The sequence below is a fragment of the Engraulis encrasicolus genome, chromosome 12 (genome assembly GCF_034702125.1).
Source record: "Engraulis encrasicolus isolate BLACKSEA-1 chromosome 12, IST_EnEncr_1.0, whole genome shotgun sequence".
Taxonomy (NCBI): Eukaryota; Metazoa; Chordata; class Actinopteri; order Clupeiformes; family Engraulidae; genus Engraulis; species Engraulis encrasicolus.
This window is the reverse complement of record NC_085868.1, coordinates 55,103,502-55,121,001: the sequence shown is the minus strand read 5'-3', so window position 1 is coordinate 55,121,001 and position 17,500 is coordinate 55,103,502. Positions and strand designations below refer to the sequence as shown.

The following is a 17,500-nucleotide window of genomic DNA, read 5'->3' as shown; positions in this document are numbered from 1 at the left end:
CTGCAGCCAGTTTTTGAAAAAAGGTTCGCACACTCCTTGGGATTTTTTTCTTCTTTAAGTTATGTTTTCTTCTTTTTATTCAATCATTCAATGGCAATGACGTTTCGACCTCTGTCTTCCTTCCTCTTGGTCTGCAGCATAGGGCCACCCACCTGCAAGGGGGGTGGGGGGGTGGGGGTGGCAGATTGGCCAAAAGTCAAAAATGGCAGATTCATGACAAGATGCAATCTTGAAAGATTCTTCTGTCGTGTCGAGTGCAGTTTTGAATCTATATAACACTCCTCTCCACAGCTGGTAGACATGGTATCCTTCATTCCTAGCTCCTAAATTATGAGACTGTTTATGTAAATTTGTCACAAAATGTGTCCTCCGGGGGATCCCACAGCAACCTGTAGCCTAGTGGCCTCCAGCCATCTTAATCCAGCCCTGCACCTGAGAGTGAATTCACTCACTTCACACAGGACATCACATTTACCGAGTTCCAGCAGTCATTTAGCAAAACACACACATACATTCATATACACGCACACGCTCACACACACACACACATGTACAAGCATGCACACACACACACACACACACACACACACACACACACACACACACACACACACACACACACTACACAATAAGAGTAGTCTTTGACAACAGCTGTTTGACTGTGTTGAAGCACAGTGTCCATGTTTAGTCTCCCTGGTCACATGGGAGTGCAAATGAGCCTAAGACCCCAGGGGACAGCTTACTGCTGCACGGGCCTACTGGGCACGGGTCCAAACACACACACAGTGTAAAGAAAAACACAATAACACTCATATGGTACATTTAGTTTTATTTGTTCCTCTTGTGTGCCGACCAAGTTAAACTTTTTTATTGACAAAAAATAGTAAAAAAAAAAAAAAGAAGTTCACTGTGTTGGAACTTCTGTTAAATTGCATATATGCACTACAATCACACATTTAAAAAAAACACTCATGTGTAAACAAGCACACACAGAAGATGTGTGAAAAATTTGCGCACGCGTGCGCGCACGCACAGGCACGCACGCATGCACGCATACACACACGCACACACACACAAATGACAAACAGTTGGTCACCTGCCATTTGTTTTTAAGGATTCAAACTGTTTGACAAGTTCATCAGTGATAAAGCATCTGTCCGTAGACAATCCTACTCTCCTGAGCTACAAGGTGAACACACACCACAGTGTCCTATGCACACTCTACCGTAACTCTGGCATGGCTTGTGTGTGCTTCCTCCCTGACTGGACACCTATAATACCCAACACTACCTTAAAGTGATACTTTGGCAGTGCGAATTTTACCTCCATGCTGGCAGCTAACTGGTCTCACAGGGGTCAATGTTAACTGCTAGCATGGAGGTACAATTTGCTCTGCTATACTCGGAGAACGGTTGAAAGTACAGGAGAAAAGTAAAACTCAGTTATTTAACTCAATGGGAGGTGTAATATGAGCTTATTTCCAAAAATGGGACAGTATCACTTCAACTCTGGCATGTGTGTGGCGTGTCGTTCCCCCTCGTCGGGCACCTTTAACCACAGGCGGCCAAAGTAAAAGTAAAAAAAAACAAAACCTGCCTTTCAACACAAGTGCGCTCTGCCGTATGAGTGCGTTGGCCGTGTCCCCCATGTCGTGCCGTACGCGCACACACACACACACACACACACACACACACACACACACACACACACACACACACACACACACACACACACACACACACACACACACCCTAGCTAGTATGTCTCCTGTGTGGTGACGCTCTCCCGCAGGCGTCGTATGAGTGCGTTGGCTGTGTCCCCCATGTCGTGCCGTATCGCCCCCTCTTCCCCTTGGTACTGTGCGGTGGCCGAGGGCATCGGTCTGTGTGCCGCCATGCCCTGTGTGCCAGCGTGCCATGCCATGTCTGTACTGCGCTGCATGCCTCCTCCATAGTACGGCTGTGCCACCTCGCGCTGTGCCATGCGGTCCTGAGTGTCCCTTATTCCGCCTGGGTACGGTTGTTGTGCCATGCTGTCTTGGGCGTCCCTCATACTCCCTCGGTACAGTTGTGCCATGCTGGTTTGTGTGTCGATGTTGTCTCTTATGCCACCCGGGTACAGCTGTGCTTGTTGGATGTCTCTGTCGTGCCTTGGTATGCCACCCGGGTACGGGCTGGCCGTCCTGCTGCGCGTTGCGCCATCTTGTGTGTGTGTGTCTGTGTCGTCCTCCGTTCTGCCCGGGTAAAGCAGCCTGGGCACAGACGGTGGGGGTGGCACGCCATCTGATATGTTTGACAAAGAAAAAACACACACACACATCCAAAACTTCAAAATGGGTGCTGGACGACTAGCTAAATCAAATAATAGCAAAAATAAAGTCTGCAACACCGGCTCCTATTTTAATGTGACGTGACGTCTAATGAAGGGCATGCTGCCAGAAACGTCACATTAAAATAACAGAACAGGGAGCTCGGGAGGTATTCCAGGAACTTGGTTAAGTGATGAATCTGGCTAGGCTGACTTACAGGAAGTGGTAAATCTGATGATAAACAGTCCGCAGGTGTCACTTACTTACTTTGCAGTTATGAAAATTATCACTCCAGGCTCTTCTATTAGATGATTTACCTCAACATCAGGGTTAACTTAACCTGGTTTGCTACTGAGCCAGGTTCTTGGAACACCCCCCGGTGTTGCAGAAGTTTTTTTTTTTAAATAAGATTTTTTAAAAACTTGTTCGGCCTTTATTTCTAATAGGACAGTGAAGAGTGACAGGAAGTGAGTGTGGAGAGAGAGAGAGATGGGTTAGGGTTGGGAAACGACCCAGGCCGGATTCGAACCCTGGGTGCCCCTGGGCATGCAAGCCCATAAGAGGGAGCTTAGCGCGCTGTGCCACAGCGCCCTTGGCGTTGTAGACTTTATTTTTGTGATTATACAGCACATCATGTGCTTTACGCTAGGGACATGTGGCAGGCGAACGTAAAGCCAGACGAAGAGAGGCAGAATTCAGTGTTCCATTCTGACAGCTCAATCGTCAGGTCGTTGCGGCGAATCAAATGGAATGGAACAGTAATGTTGTTGATTTGATTGGCCGCCGCAGACGAATGCGCTCCTCATTTGCATAATATTAAACTTGGTTTAATAATTTCGCTTTGCTTCTCTCCTGTTCGATTGGATTCGCTTGCCTTCACCTCTCTCGTCATAGGAATGAATGGCAAAGTTGGCTTCGCTTGGCCAAATTTGCGTCTATGTGTCTCTACCGTTACCGTTGTCATGGCGTCGTAGGCCTCCTCGGTAGAGCGTGGGCAGCTCCCAGCCGTCGTCGGCAAAGGCGTCGTCTGGGTCGTCGGCGTGGTGCCCGTGTGCGTCGGCGTGGAAGAGGTCTGCGTTCAGGGCGTCCCAGGTGAGGCGCTGCCACCAGGGGAGGGAGGCCGCGCGCGTCATGGCGGAGTGACACTGACGAGCCCGCGCCGCAACCGGCCCGCAACGACTACGGAACACGGAACAGTCTGAAGACGTGGAGTCCTTAAGGGAGGGGGCGTCTGGAGATGGAGGGATAGAGGGAGGGAGGGAGAGAGAGAGAGAGAGAGAGAGAGAGAGAAAAAGAAAGAGGAGAGAAAGAAAGTTGTTATCATGGCGTCATGGCGGAGTGGCACTGATGCGCTTGCGCCGCAACTGGCCCGCAACGACTACGGAACACGGAACACACTGAAGACGTGGAGTCCTTTAGGGAGGGGGCGTCTGGAGATGGAGGGATAGAGGGAGGGGGGGAATAGAAAGAGGAGAAGAGGAGAGTAAGAGGGGAGATGAGTGAAGGTCAGATTTATAACTTGTAATGCAGAGTGGCCTCAGGTCTGGCTACAGAAGACGGAACAGTGCACAGCTGTGGAATCCTTAAGGGAGGGGGCGTCTGAAGATGGAAGGAGATGGATAGGGAGAGGGAGAAGAGGAAGAGAAACAGGAGAGGAAGAGAAGAGAAGAGAAGAGAAGAGAAGAGAAGAGAAGAGAAGAGGAAGAGAAGAGAAGAGAAGAGAAGAGAAGAGAAGAGAAGAAGAAAGGAGATGTGTAAAGGTCAGATTAATAAGTTATCATGGCAGAAGTCCTTTAGGGAGAGAGAGAGAGAGAGAGAGAGAGAGAGAGAGAGAGAGAGAGAGAGAGAGAGAGAGAGAGAGAGAGAGAGATCAGATGAAAGTGTGTGTGTGTTACGTACTCAGCAGCTCCATGTCAGTGTTGATTTGGGCCAGTAGTTTCTGTGTGTGTTTCTCTGTGTGTGTGTGTGTGTGTGTGTGTGTGTGTGTGTGTGTGTGTGTGTGTGTGTGTGTGTGAGAGAGAGATAAGTACTCAGTAGTAGCTCCATATCAGTGTTGATTTGGGCCAGTAGGGCCTGTGTGTGTGTGTGTGTGTGTGTGTGTGTGTGTGTGTGTGTGTGTGTGTGTGTGTGTGTGTGTGTGTGTGTGTGTGTGTGTGTGTGTGTGTGTGTGATACGTACTCAGTAGTAGCTCCATATCAGTGTTGATTTGGGCCAGTAGTGCTTGTGTGTGTTGCTGTTGCTTCTCAGCTTCCTGTCTGCTCTTCAGCCAATCACGAAGCAGCATCTGGGTGCTGTTGTGGACCTCACGACACCTCTGCTCCGACACACCATGCTTCTACAGGGACACACACACACACACACACATTATTAATCACACGCACACACACACACGCACACACGCACACACACACACACACACACACATACACACACACACACACACAGAGACGCTGAAGAAGGCTCAGGCTGAAACGTCTGTCTGACATGCTAACCAACTAGAATAAAGTACAAGAACCACACTCCAGGCTTACAAAAAATATAGCCCGTCGTCTCAAACACACACACACACACACACACACACACACACACACACACACACACACACACACACACACACACACACACACACACACACACACACACACACACACACACACAAACTGCTATTCCCCTTGTGCTTGTGGCCTCGTGACGATGTCACAAGACGTCATTGACAACAGCAGTTCAATTCAATATCTCGCAAAAGTGCAATTTATGGGCCATTTTCATATTTGCAGTGGGGATGTTGAGTGGGGAAAAGTCTTACAACAGTTGTTTGGTCTCTAGGCTGACAGCAGAGAAACTATTGTTTTCTCTACGGAGGCGAGGCAACAAGCACAGAGTCGAGGACGAGAGTTTGGATAATGGACAGAACCCACTCTCTCTCTCTCTCACACACACACACACACACACACACACACACACACACACACACACACACTCCAACTCACGCTGTGTATGTAGAGGTATTCGTCTATTTCCTTCTGTAATTCCTCTCGTCTCTCGTCTGTGATTTTCTTGAACCCCCTCCAGGGGGCGGCGTTTGCCTTCTGGGCACGACAACGCTCTAGGAAGCGCAACACCTGAGGAACACATACACGCACGCACGCACACACACACACACACACACACACACACACACACACACACACACACACACACACACAGACACACACACACATACAGGAAAAAAAACATATACTAACATTTATACAGGCAAATATAAATAAACATAAATACAGACAACAATAAACAATTGTAAATAAAATATAAATATAACTATAAATAAATATACGGGCAAATATATAAAAATGTAATGTAATGTAAATATATTTACATGAACATTCATTTATTTTGTATGGCTTGGTCTATACAAGACTCTTCACATCCATGTAAAAAACAGAAAATCTCGTCACGGAATCACTTCAAACTATGCATTTAAGCTTATTTTGAGGAATCAGTTCAGACTATGTATTTGAACTTATTTTGAGGAATCACTTCAAACTATGCATTTGAAGTTATTTTCCTCCACCAGACATGTGAAGTGTACCCAAGTAATTATGCCACTGGACAGAGGCCAGAGAGCCCTTACGCCACATCACAGAGGAACACAGTGGTCTGTCTCAGAAAAGAACAGCTGAAGAGCTTTGTTGTTTGACGCATATCCATTTTGGAGCATTTTGGGAGATTGACATCTTTGCATTGGGCATTGCATTGCATTTGAAACATGCATTTCATACGGGTTTTAAAAAAGACTTTCTCAAAATATTTTACTGGTAAGAATTCACACATTGATGAAAGGCCATCTGCACCGTTATTTCCAATGATAAAATGCAAAAGTCAAAAAAGTTTTCATCTCTGTAGTATAGTATAATAGTGTAGTGTAGTAGTATAGTGGTATAGTAGTGTAGTATAGTAGTGTAGTAGTGTAATATACTCACAGCTCTCTGTATGGTGCTAGCAGCCCTGTGTCTCTGCATGCGGTATCTGTAGTATAGTGTAGTATAGTATAGTATAGTATAGTGTAGTAGTGTAGTAGTATAGTGTAGTATAGTAATGTATACTCACAGCTCTCTGTATAGTGCTAGCTGCTCTGAATCGCTGCTGGTGGTATCTGTAGTAGTGTAGTGTAGTATAGTAGTGTTAGTGTAGTGTAGTAGTGTAGTAGCGTAGTATAGTATAGTGTACTCACAGCTCTCTGTATAGTAGTAGCAGCCCTGTGTCTCTGCAGGTGGTATCTGTAGTATAGTAGTATAGTATACCATCATTTGCATGTGACGTCAAACGTTCTAGTGGACGGCCACTGGACGGCAAGAGGACGGCAGAGTGCTGCATTAATGAATGGATTCCTATGGGACTCGCAACGTTTAGTAACTCATAAAGTAACTTAGATCACCGATAAACTAAACACCGTAAACACACATGGTGCTGTTTGTTACAAAAACAGATAGGGTTACAAACCAGGCGTGACTTTTCACTGGATCTCAAAATAAAAAGAGGAAGCTGAGCTGAATCGCGGTAACCAACTGGAAAACCATCAAGCTACTCGAGTAGCCTGGACAAGTATGTTCAACTGCAGTGTGCAGGGCGGGGGGCAGGTCTGGATCACATCTCCCTCCTCCCCCCTGAGCACATCTTCCTCCTCCCCCCTGAGCACATCGAGTGTATCCCCCTTGTCATTCAGCGGCAGCACTAAGCTTCTACATGGGAAGAAAAATAGTTCTGGAAGTCACTGCACCGTGCAGAGCAGAGACGCAGAGTTTTCACAAATAAAATCGTAGATCCACTCTCTCTACTCCACTAATGTATAATGGTTTGGTGAGTGTAGGAAACACGAGCGGGGAGCTTTGAGTGAACCGCGCGATGAACAGCACGCGACCCTGTTTAGAATAATTTATTAATTCCGAGGGAAATTAATATAAGCTATTATTATTATTATTATTATTAGCTAATATAAGCTACATGTAGTATTTGTTAACGCATGGGTCTAATTTGAATTAATATTAAGTGTCTCTTCTTAGTATCTTAGTTTGAAGACCAAATATTTGGTGCCAGTTTCTAAAATTCGAAAGATGGGTAGTAGGGCCTACTAGGCCTACAAGAAAACTAAAGTAGGCAGTAAAACGCCTGTGCAGTGGCGAATTAGGCTACTCCATGTGTGATCCGCTCGAAATTAAACATAGGCCTACCCATCATTGAAAAGCATGAGCACATTCTTCAAAGTCCCAAAGCCTGGATGCTGTCGCCACAATCTCTTTAGGATTGGGGACTGGACTCTGAGCAGGCCATTGCAGTAGCCTTTGGTAGGCCTATCCTTCGTGCATCTGCCCCACTTCCACACTGACACCCTGACACATTTAGCATTAACCTTTTGTTTTTAACCGTCTAACAGCGCTTAACATTATCATTAAATCAATGGAACCTAAAGCAGTTGCAGAGACCGTTTCAATCTTCTCCTTTACTATGAAAGAGAAAGTAAGGTCAATGACAAATTCTATGTAAATGGAAATAAACACTCATGCAATTGGAACGTGGAAAATGAAAATTAAATATATTTAGTAGGCTAAATATATTTAATTAGCACTCCAAACGACGAGACATGATACAAGCTGTGTGCATAGAATACAGTGTAGCCAACTACGCATTCACTATTATTGATGAATGATTCTATGCCCAGTGTTTAGTAAATGTAGGCCTATTTACTTAACACTCCAAACGACGAGACACGATACAATCTCCCTAGAATACAGGGTAACGCATTCGCTATTGATGGATGATTCTATGTCCAGTGTTTAGTAGGTCTAAATATATTTACTTAACACTTCAAACGACGAGACACGATAACAAGCTGTGTGCATTAATAAGCCTACTGCATTCGCCAGATAATTTGGGTCCATTTCTCAAATAGGCCTATGGTGCGCTATTATGATTGACGAATGATTCTATGTCCAGTGTTTAGTAAATATATTTACTTAACAAACGACGAGACATAATACAAACCACTTCACACCGCAATTAGCCTACATAGGCATTATTATTGTCCAAAGCAGCTATAAGAGTCATCAATGTATGCTGGTGTGCTACACTTGGGCCTACCGCCATCGAATATGAATATCCTATGATTGATGAATGATTCTATGTCCAGTGTTTAGTAAATAAATTTATTTAGCACTCCAAACGACGAGACACGATACAAGCTATGTGCATAGAATAGCCTAGACTATGCATTCGCCGGAGAAGACATTTGGCGCAAATTCTCAAATAGGGTGACGTCGGGATGGTGTGGGACTGTACAGACTACTATAATAGGAAAAATAGGAGGGGCGAGATCCAAAATGGGAGGGGCGGGATCTCAGAAATCCAGACCTGCCCACTTCTGCAAACTGCAGTTGGATGCTACTCCTGGATGAGCACCACGGTAAGTTTCTCATTTGCCATCCTTTATATCACCATTCGTCTCTTAATTCGTGAACGCTAGTTAATTTAAGTCTAATGTGCAATGTCAATGGCTTTTTTCTGTGAGGTCAATGTAAGATGCTTTCCATGATTAACGTTAATTAATTAGCAGCATCATTACGCTATGATGGACGTATGCTAAGATATTGCAGGCTGTAACGTAAACACGGAATTCATAAAGCTCTTGGTGAAATAGCACGGCTATGACGTTCATACTGTTAAGGTTCAAATGTAAAAATAAACCATGTGTACATCTCTAGCGGTGATTCCAAGTAGCTTAGGCCTACTCTCCAGCATGATGCTGTCATGAAATGCCAGTCCATTATCCTTATCCATGCTGGCCTATTTATGACATGTTTAGGCCCACCAGTCTTGGTGTTGTCCTTGTCAATAATAGGCCTATAAAGTGCACCACTTTGTTGTGTTGTCATCCAAATTGTCTGCCCTCTGAAATCACACACATCAGCGGCTTAATGGTTTGGGAAGTGGTATTAAGATTGGAGGGTTGCAGGTTCAAATCCCATCCTACACATCTCCCTCCCATCCAGGCTGTGCCCTTGAGCAAGGCACCTTGCCCCATGCTGCAGGGTCAGTTAGCAATTCACTGTGAGTAAGGAAGTTGCTTTGGATAAGTGTCAGCTAAGTGTTATCTTTCTGTTTCTCCAGACGAGAAGAGCGATGATCTGATGTCATGACAGATTGGATGTATGGAAGAGCCAGAGGTCCAGCACACCAAGCCAAGTTTAGAGCCGATTTTCAAACCTCTATCACACCAACTCAATGTAGTAGTTTATTTTTAGACACAAAGTACAAATACATTTCAAGGTTATGTAGGTGATGGGAGGGGATATCTATTCTGGGGTGGACATGTACAATAGACGTGCAAGTACTTATTTATATTAATAAATGGTTATCTGAACTAGGCCTGTAATAGTCAACCCATTGATGCTGGATGCTGTGTACACGTTATATTGACCTAGGTGCCTGGAGCGACACAGCATTCAGGCATGACATTTTTTTAGATTAAAAATGTGGGTATGTTAGAGCTGAATTAACATGTTCTAAGAGGATGGTCTTAGCTTTTAAAACTCATATCATGTCTGTATGTGCTTCAGAGACTTATTTAGTTATTTGTTTTTTTTATAGGATGAGGGCACCTTTCTTAAAAAGGGCATAGGCAATTAGCTGGCATTTTTTGCAGGTGCCGGCTAAAATGGGTTAATATTATTTACATACAGCACTATCCCCATACCAGTATACCCATGTCACCTGAGATATACATTTAGTGGAGACAATATAATTAGTTAGACTAGACTGAAGATTGGACAGGCGGGTCATGGGTAAACGGTTTAGAGTGTCAGACTTGTATCCCAAAGGTTGCCGGTTTCGACTCCTGACCCACCAGGTTGGTGGGGGGGAGTTATTAATCAGTGCTCTCCCCCCCCATCCTACTCCATGACTGGGGTACCCTGTGCATGGTACCGCCGCACTGCTCCCTTGGAGCACCATTTGGGGCTGCCCCCTTGCACGGGTGAGGCATAAAATGCAATTTTGTGCAGTGAAAACTTGTGTGATGTGTCACAATGACAATGGTAGTTGGAGTTTCCCAGTTGGGCTTTCACTTCACTTTCACAGGAAATGTTCTACGCTGTTGTATTAGTACAATAAAATAAGCAAGATATGTCTGGATGGACTTCATCATTTCAGTTATTTACTATCACAACTACTCACTATCAATGACAACCAGGCGCACACCAGCCAAATGCTGGGGAAAATTAAGTTTGGCCGGTAGAAAAGAAAACATACTTGGCACTTTGACCCATTATGTAATGTACCGGTATGTTTGGAGATTAACATACTAGCCATTTTGGCTAGTGATGAAAAAAAGTTAATTTAGAGCCCTGCTGAAAACTCCAACAACTGGTACAGGTGATCAGTGCATCAGGTGAGGAATGTAAGTAGGCCCGATGGATGAGGAAACCAGCATCACTGATGGTGAGGTCCTGGTGCTGTTGCAAAGCCCAAGCGAAAGAAGCCTCTCTGGACACCTCTTCATGTTGGCTCCCCCATCTAATAAAAAAAAAAAGACAAACATGCTATTTAAATTAATCTAGCCATGCATTTGTAATGTACCGGTACAGTACTGAATAATTAACTCCCTTGGCAATATTGTCTGAATTAAAATGTGATGTAAAATGTCAGAAAATAACACTCATCCCAACTTACTAGTCATGTCTTTACCTGTGCTGCTGGGATGCAATTCTTGGACGTCATCCTGGCCACCATGACTCATGGTTTTAGTTTGGGTGCTGACCACCTGACTGATGAACCTGTTATTACAAAACAATAAAAACATTAAAGATAAATAACAGGTTTGTTGTGCTTTTCTTTCTCTTGTGAAGGTCATCTTTTCAAATGATTTATTTACGCTTAAACTAATCAAAGTATGTAACCGACATTCTGTCCTATGTGTTTCTACATGTGCAATGTAATGCAACACCGATTTGAAACATTGAAGTATATGTCAAGTCAGCTTTTATTGTCACTTTCTTCATGGTTATACAAGGGAAAACAAATTAGCCTACATTTTCTCTCTAGCGACAGGTAACAATTACCATGCCAGGACATAGACAGGACTGACAATTTACAGACAGACAGAAAGTGCAAGACAGGACAGTGGACTGGTAACATAAGTGGCCAATAATAAAAAATAAAAAAATACGGTACAAAAAATGAACATGTAGCCTAGGCCTAACATTGGACATGTAAACAGAAGATGAGATATAGAATTATATTTCACAATAGATACATTGGGCAGATGTGGCTGAAACAACAATGAAATCCACTTGGATGAAACGAAACGCATCCAAGTTAACCTACAAGATACATCCGAGATGAAAAGATATGCTTTTCAAAAGACCACTTTGCAAAATGCCTGACACAAAATGTACCGTGCGTTTTGTAGTAAGTTAGGTTAGCAGCATTATCTTACCTGTGCCATGCCACGAGAGGATGCCAGCCGCGGTGCCCAGCCACCAATGAAGAAACGGTGCATTAAGGTGCTAGTATTTTGCCAATGCAGAGGTTTGGTTTAAGTTCACAACTTAACTGAAGAAAATAAACACGGGATAAAAAAAAATACATCGCGGGCAGAGTAAGTTCATGGCTGGAAGCAAGCAACAACTTTCTCTTCTTCTCCCAGTTTCCCGTACCGCTCGTCCCCGTTGTGCCACCTAGTGGAGCAGAATACATTTTAATAAATCTATGATTTTAACACGTCCACCGTGGCCAACCTAGCCTGATAACGCCAGGTACATATCCCGTTTTTAAAAAAAATACAAGAACTACGTGTTTCTTTGGTATTTTATGGTCAAAGTTGTCTTCGTCTGCATAATTCCTATGTACGAATGTGTACTTTTGCCGTCCAGCAAAAACGATTACGTAATATTGTGACGTCAATGCAAATGATGGATAGTATAGTATAGTGTAGTAGTGTAGTGCAGTGTAGTAGTGTAGTAATATAGTATTCTAGTGTAGTGTACTCACAGCTCTCTGTATAGTGATAGCAGCCCTGTGTCTCTGCATGTGGTATCTGTAGTATAGTAGTGTAGTATAGTAGTGTAGTATAGTAGTGTAGTATAGTATAGTATAGTAGTGTAGTATAGTAGTGTAGTGTAGTATAGTAGTGTAGTAGTGTAGTGTAGTATAGTAGTGTAGTAGTGTAGTATAGTAGTGTAGTGTAGTGTAGTAGTGTAGTATAGTAGTGTAGTATAGTGTAGTATAGTATAGTGTAGTGTAGTGTAGTGTAGTATAGTAGTGTAGTGTAGTAGTGTAGTGTAGTATAGTAGTGTAGTATAGTAGTGTAGTAGTGTAGTGTAGTATAGTATAGTAGTATAGTATAGTATAGTAGTGTAGTGTAGTGTAGTAGTGTAGTGTAGTAGTGTAGTATAGTAGTGTAGTATAGTATAGTAGTGTAGTGTAGTAGTGTAGTATAGTAGTGTAGTGTAGTATAGTATAGTAGTGTAGTGTAGTATAGTATTGTAGTGTAGTAGTGTAGTGTAGTATAGTGTAGTATAGTAGTGTAGTGTAGTAGTGTAGTATAGTATAGTAGTGTAGTGTAGTATAGTAGTGTAGTATAGTAGTGTAGTGTAGTGTAGTATTGTAGTATAGTAGTGTAGTGTAGTGTAGTGTAGTAGTGTAGTGTAGTGTAGTATAGTAGTGTAGTGTAGTATAGTAGTGTAGTGTAGTATAGTAGTGTAGTATAGTAGTGTAGTGTAGTGTAGTATAGTAGTGTAGTATAGTATAGTATAGTATAGTATAGTAGTGTAGTATAGTGGTGTAGTATAGTAGTGTAGTAGTGTAGTATAGTAGTATAGTAGTGTAGTGTAGTATAGTATAGTAGTATAGTATAGTATAGTAGTGTAGTGTAGTGTAGTAGTGTAGTATAGTAGTGTAGTATAGTAATATAGTATAGTATAGTAGTATAGTAGTGTGTAGTGTAGTGTAGTATAGAAGTGTAGTATAGTGTAGTGTAGTATAGTATAGTATAGTAGTGTAGTATAGTAGTGTAGTATAGTATAGTAGTGTAGTGTACTCACAGCTCTCTGTATGGTGCTAGCAGCCCTGTGTCTCTGCATGTGGTATATGTAGTATAGTGTAGTATAGTGTAGTATAGTAGTGTAGTAGTGTAGTAGTATAGTGTAGTATAGTAATGTATACTCACAGCTCTCTGTATAGTGCTAGCTGCTCTGAATCGCTGCTGGTGGTATCTGTAGTAGTGTAGTGTAGTATAGTAGTGTAGTAGTGTAGTATATAGTATAGTGTAGTATAGTGTAGTATACTCACAGCTCTCTGTATAGTGTTGGCTGCTCTGTGTCTCTGCATGCGGTATCTGTAGTGTAGTATAGTAGTGTACTGTAGTAGTGTAGTATAGTAGTGTAGTGTAGTATAGTAGTGTAGTATAGTATAGTGTAGAGTAGTGTAGTATAGTAGTGTAGTGTACTCACAGCTCTCTGTATAGTGTTGGCTGCCTTGTGTCTCTGCAGGTGGTATCTGCGTCGCTGGAAGCTCCTCCTCTCGCGGTGTCCTCTCCACACCCTCTGGATCAACATGGCCGCCCGACGCTCCACCTCCCCCAGATACACACGCACCTGGTCTACAGAGCAGAGGGCCGGGGGATGACACACACACACACACACACACACACACACACACACACACACACACACACACACACACACACACACACACACACACACACACACACACACACACAAAGAGGACAAAAGTGAGAGCTGCGTAGCAGAGAGCTTTGCCCAGAGATGTGGTAAATAGCAGCAGGAGTGTGGTAAGTAGCCACACACACTGGGGAGGGAAAATACTCAAAGAGAGTGGTGAAGAAGACACACTGGTGATAGTGTCGCTTTTACAAACAGACACTAGTACTGGATTCAAATTAATCTGGTATTGAAGCAGAGACTAGTCTAGACTAGGGATGTTCTAAAAAATGTTTAGAAAAATAAGGAATATCTAAAAATGATAAATGTGAGCATGAGCCGTCCCATGGTGGAATTTATTAAGCGCAACCACAGCACAGAGCCAACAGTTTACCGGTTGCTATAGTGACTATTTGTACGCCGCTGGACATTACAGGTCTAAGAAAGCTAAGATTACCACCGGTTAATGAGGCCCTGTAGCCCGTTCAGATTTGTTTTAACATTTTCGCCATCCCTAGTCTAGACTAGTCTTGGGTCTAGATGGCCACCTACACCAGGGCAGTCATGGGTGAGCGGTTAGGGCGTCAGACTTGCATCCCAGAGGTTGCCGGTTCAACTCCCGACCCGCCAGGTTGGTGGGGGGAGTAATCAACCAGTGCTCTCCCCCATCCTCCTCCATGACTGAGGTACCCTGAGCATGGTACCGTCCCACCGCACTGCTCCCCATGGGGCGCCACTGAGGGCTGCCCCCTTGCATGGGTGAGGTATAAATGCAATTTCGTTGTGTGCAGTGTGCAGTGTTCACTTGTGTGCTGTGGAGTGCTGTGTCACAATGACAATGGGAGTTGGAGTTTCCCAATGGGCTTTCACTTCGCTTTTCACCTACACCTATGAGCTGTAGCTATTACAATGATAACAATAATATCAATATCAATAATATTAACAGGTGTCCACCTGTGGGTAGCTGTTCCATGAGGGTTAGTTGTCTCTGCCTGAAGAGCCGGTTTGCTGTCTGTCTGTCCATTAATAATAATAATAATAATAATAATAATAATAATAATAATAATAATAAATGGCCACCTACACCTATGAGTTGAAGTTGTTATAATAATAATAATAATACAAATAATAACAATAATAATAATAATAATAATAATAATAATAATAAATGGCCACCTACACCTATGAGTTGAAGTTGTCATAATAATAATAATAATAATAATAATAATAATAATAACAATAGTAATGAGTATTATCCACCTGCGGGTAGTTGTTCCATGAGGTTGAGTTGTCTCTGCCTGAAGAGCCGGTTTGCCGTCTGTCTGCGCAGCTGCAGCTGGAGACGCAGTTCCTCCTCAGCACGCCTCCTCTCCACACACTCCTCCTCACGACGCTTACGCTCCCTACACACACACACACACACACACACACACACACACACACACACACACAGGTGAAAATATGAAAAGATGTATTAGGTTTAAGAAAAGCTTTGGTTTAGGCTTACTGTTAATAGCCCTCAAAGGGCCCCAAAAGGGTGTGTGTGTGTGTGTGTGTGTGTGTGTGTGTGTGTGTGTGTGTGTGTGTGTGTGTGTGTGTGTACCTGAAGCTCCTCTGTAGGCGTGTGATAACTCTGGGTAGCTTCTTGAGTCTCCTGTGTGTGTGTGTGTGTGTGTGTGTGTGTGTGTGTGTGTGTGTGTGTGTGTGTGTGTGTGTACCTGAAGCTCCTCTGTAGTCTGGTGATAACTCTGGGCAGCTTCCTGAGTCTCCTGTGTGTGTGTGTGTGTGTGTGTGTGTGTGTGTGTGTGTGTGTGTACCTGAAGCTCCTCTGTAGGCGTGTGATAACTCTCGGCAGCTTCCTGAGTCTCCTGTGTGTGTGTGTGTGTGTGTGTGTGTGTGTGTTTGTGTGTGTACCTGAAGCTCCTCTGTAGTCTGGTGATAACTCTGGGCAGCTTCCTGAGTCTCCTTCGGGTCTGATGGGCTCTCCAGGCAGCCTGGATCACACACGCTGCCCTCACCCTCTCAGCTGATACACCCTGCAACACACACACACACACACACACACACACACAGAATGTAATTCACCAAGTACAGATTCAGAACTCAGGATCACACACGCTGCCTTTACACATGCAAGAAAAACACACAGGCATGGGCACACACACAAACAGTATTAGTACTAGAGTAATAACATCCTAATATCAATGCATGACCACCACATGCATGTTTTTCATACGCCAAGTTACAAAACGACTGTATTATGGAAATGCCATCTAGCTACAGTGCTTCTAGAACTTGTGGTAGATGAGCATCTTAAAGTCAGTGTACTGTATTGTAGGGGTCGACCGATACAGGTTTTTTAATGGCCGATGCGATACCGATTTTTTTTTCATCACCCTTGGCCGATACCCGATTTCCGATACCCGATATTTGGGGCAGATATGGGTTGAAAAAAAAGGTTAAAAAAATGACAAATATTCCAGGTCTCAAGGTAAAAATAAACATTCATTTAACATTATCAAATTGAGGTAGAACTTGTAACATTTAAACACCCACTCTAACAATCAAGTAATGTCTAACAATCGAGTAATCAAAAAATAAAGTGTCTTGGTGCTTTTAAAAGAACCCGAATGACATGAAATAATAAATATTGCGTATCGGCCAAAACCACGTGTGTATCGTCCGATACCGATACACTTAAAAACTGCAAATATCGACCCGATACCGATATATATGTCGGTCTATCCTTACTGTATTGTGCTACCATAACATGTGTTGACCAAAACTTTGACTTTTAATTTGATATGTTTTTGATGTACTGCTGTGATGTGTACTGACCTTGGCATCCGTGTGTCTGGAGGGCGGTGGCAACTTCAGCAGGCCGACGAGGCGATCCAGCACGGGGTCAAAACCTTTACCTCTCCAGTCCTTCACAACCATCTCAGCCAGACCTGATCAATACATCACAGAGCAGACCTGATCAATAATCAATACACCACAGCCAGGTACAATGCACTGCAAAACATGAGAATGCAATGGGGACAGTGAAGAGGAAGGTGATTGCTATTGTGTCAATGCTGATTACATAATTGAGGATGTAGTCATTTCGGGGGATACTGCAGATCTTTCTATCGTAGCCGTACCTCCTGTGGCACGCTGTAGGCCTAATAGACATTGAAAGTTAACTACTATAGTACTACACTACTATGACAGTGCAAGGGGCCTTTAGTAATACATTACGACTTGGTCATTGCCATTCTGGTAACAGCTAAGTTATAATGCCGTGTCTTAAGGGGTTAAAGAGATTTTTTGCAATGGGGCATCACGTGACATCATGTCACAATGAAATAAAAACGATCTGGCACAACTATATAAAAACATAATGAATTTAGTTCAATAGAGTATCCTCACCCATAATAACAATATAATAATAACATGGACCTCCCCTGACCTCTGTATCTGGTGAGGAGGACCTGCAGCA

General features: G+C 43.4%; 1 protein-coding gene and 1 long non-coding RNA gene across 2 annotated transcripts in view; both read right to left on the bottom strand.

The window, feature by feature from the left end:
• Positions 1–821: 821 nt before the first annotated feature.
• Positions 822–17,500, bottom strand: part of iqcb1 (IQ motif containing B1) — a 20,086-nt gene continuing 3,407 nt past the window's right edge. The window contains exons 6-14 of the mRNA XM_063211971.1: positions 17,471–17,500; positions 16,858–16,970; positions 15,934–16,055; positions 15,280–15,422; positions 13,810–13,958; positions 5,299–5,430; positions 4,487–4,643; positions 3,258–3,539; positions 822–2,282 (exon numbers count right to left, since the gene is read on the bottom strand). The exon at positions 17,471–17,500 is cut by the window's right edge and continues 146 nt beyond it. Of these exons, the coding sequence (XP_063068041.1) occupies positions 1,756–2,282; positions 3,258–3,539; positions 4,487–4,643; positions 5,299–5,430; positions 13,810–13,958; positions 15,280–15,422; positions 15,934–16,055; positions 16,858–16,970; positions 17,471–17,500 (1,655 nt within the window). The 3' untranslated portion in view covers positions 822–1,755. The remainder of the gene's footprint in view (positions 2,283–3,257; positions 3,540–4,486; positions 4,644–5,298; positions 5,431–13,809; positions 13,959–15,279; positions 15,423–15,933; positions 16,056–16,857; positions 16,971–17,470) is intronic.
• LOC134460400 (uncharacterized) lies at positions 10,530–11,916 on the bottom strand. Its single transcript, XR_010037081.1, has 3 exons — positions 11,796–11,916; positions 11,045–11,133; positions 10,530–10,873 (listed from the first exon to the last, which is right to left on the bottom strand). It is a non-coding gene; the product is annotated as an uncharacterized LOC134460400 (long non-coding RNA).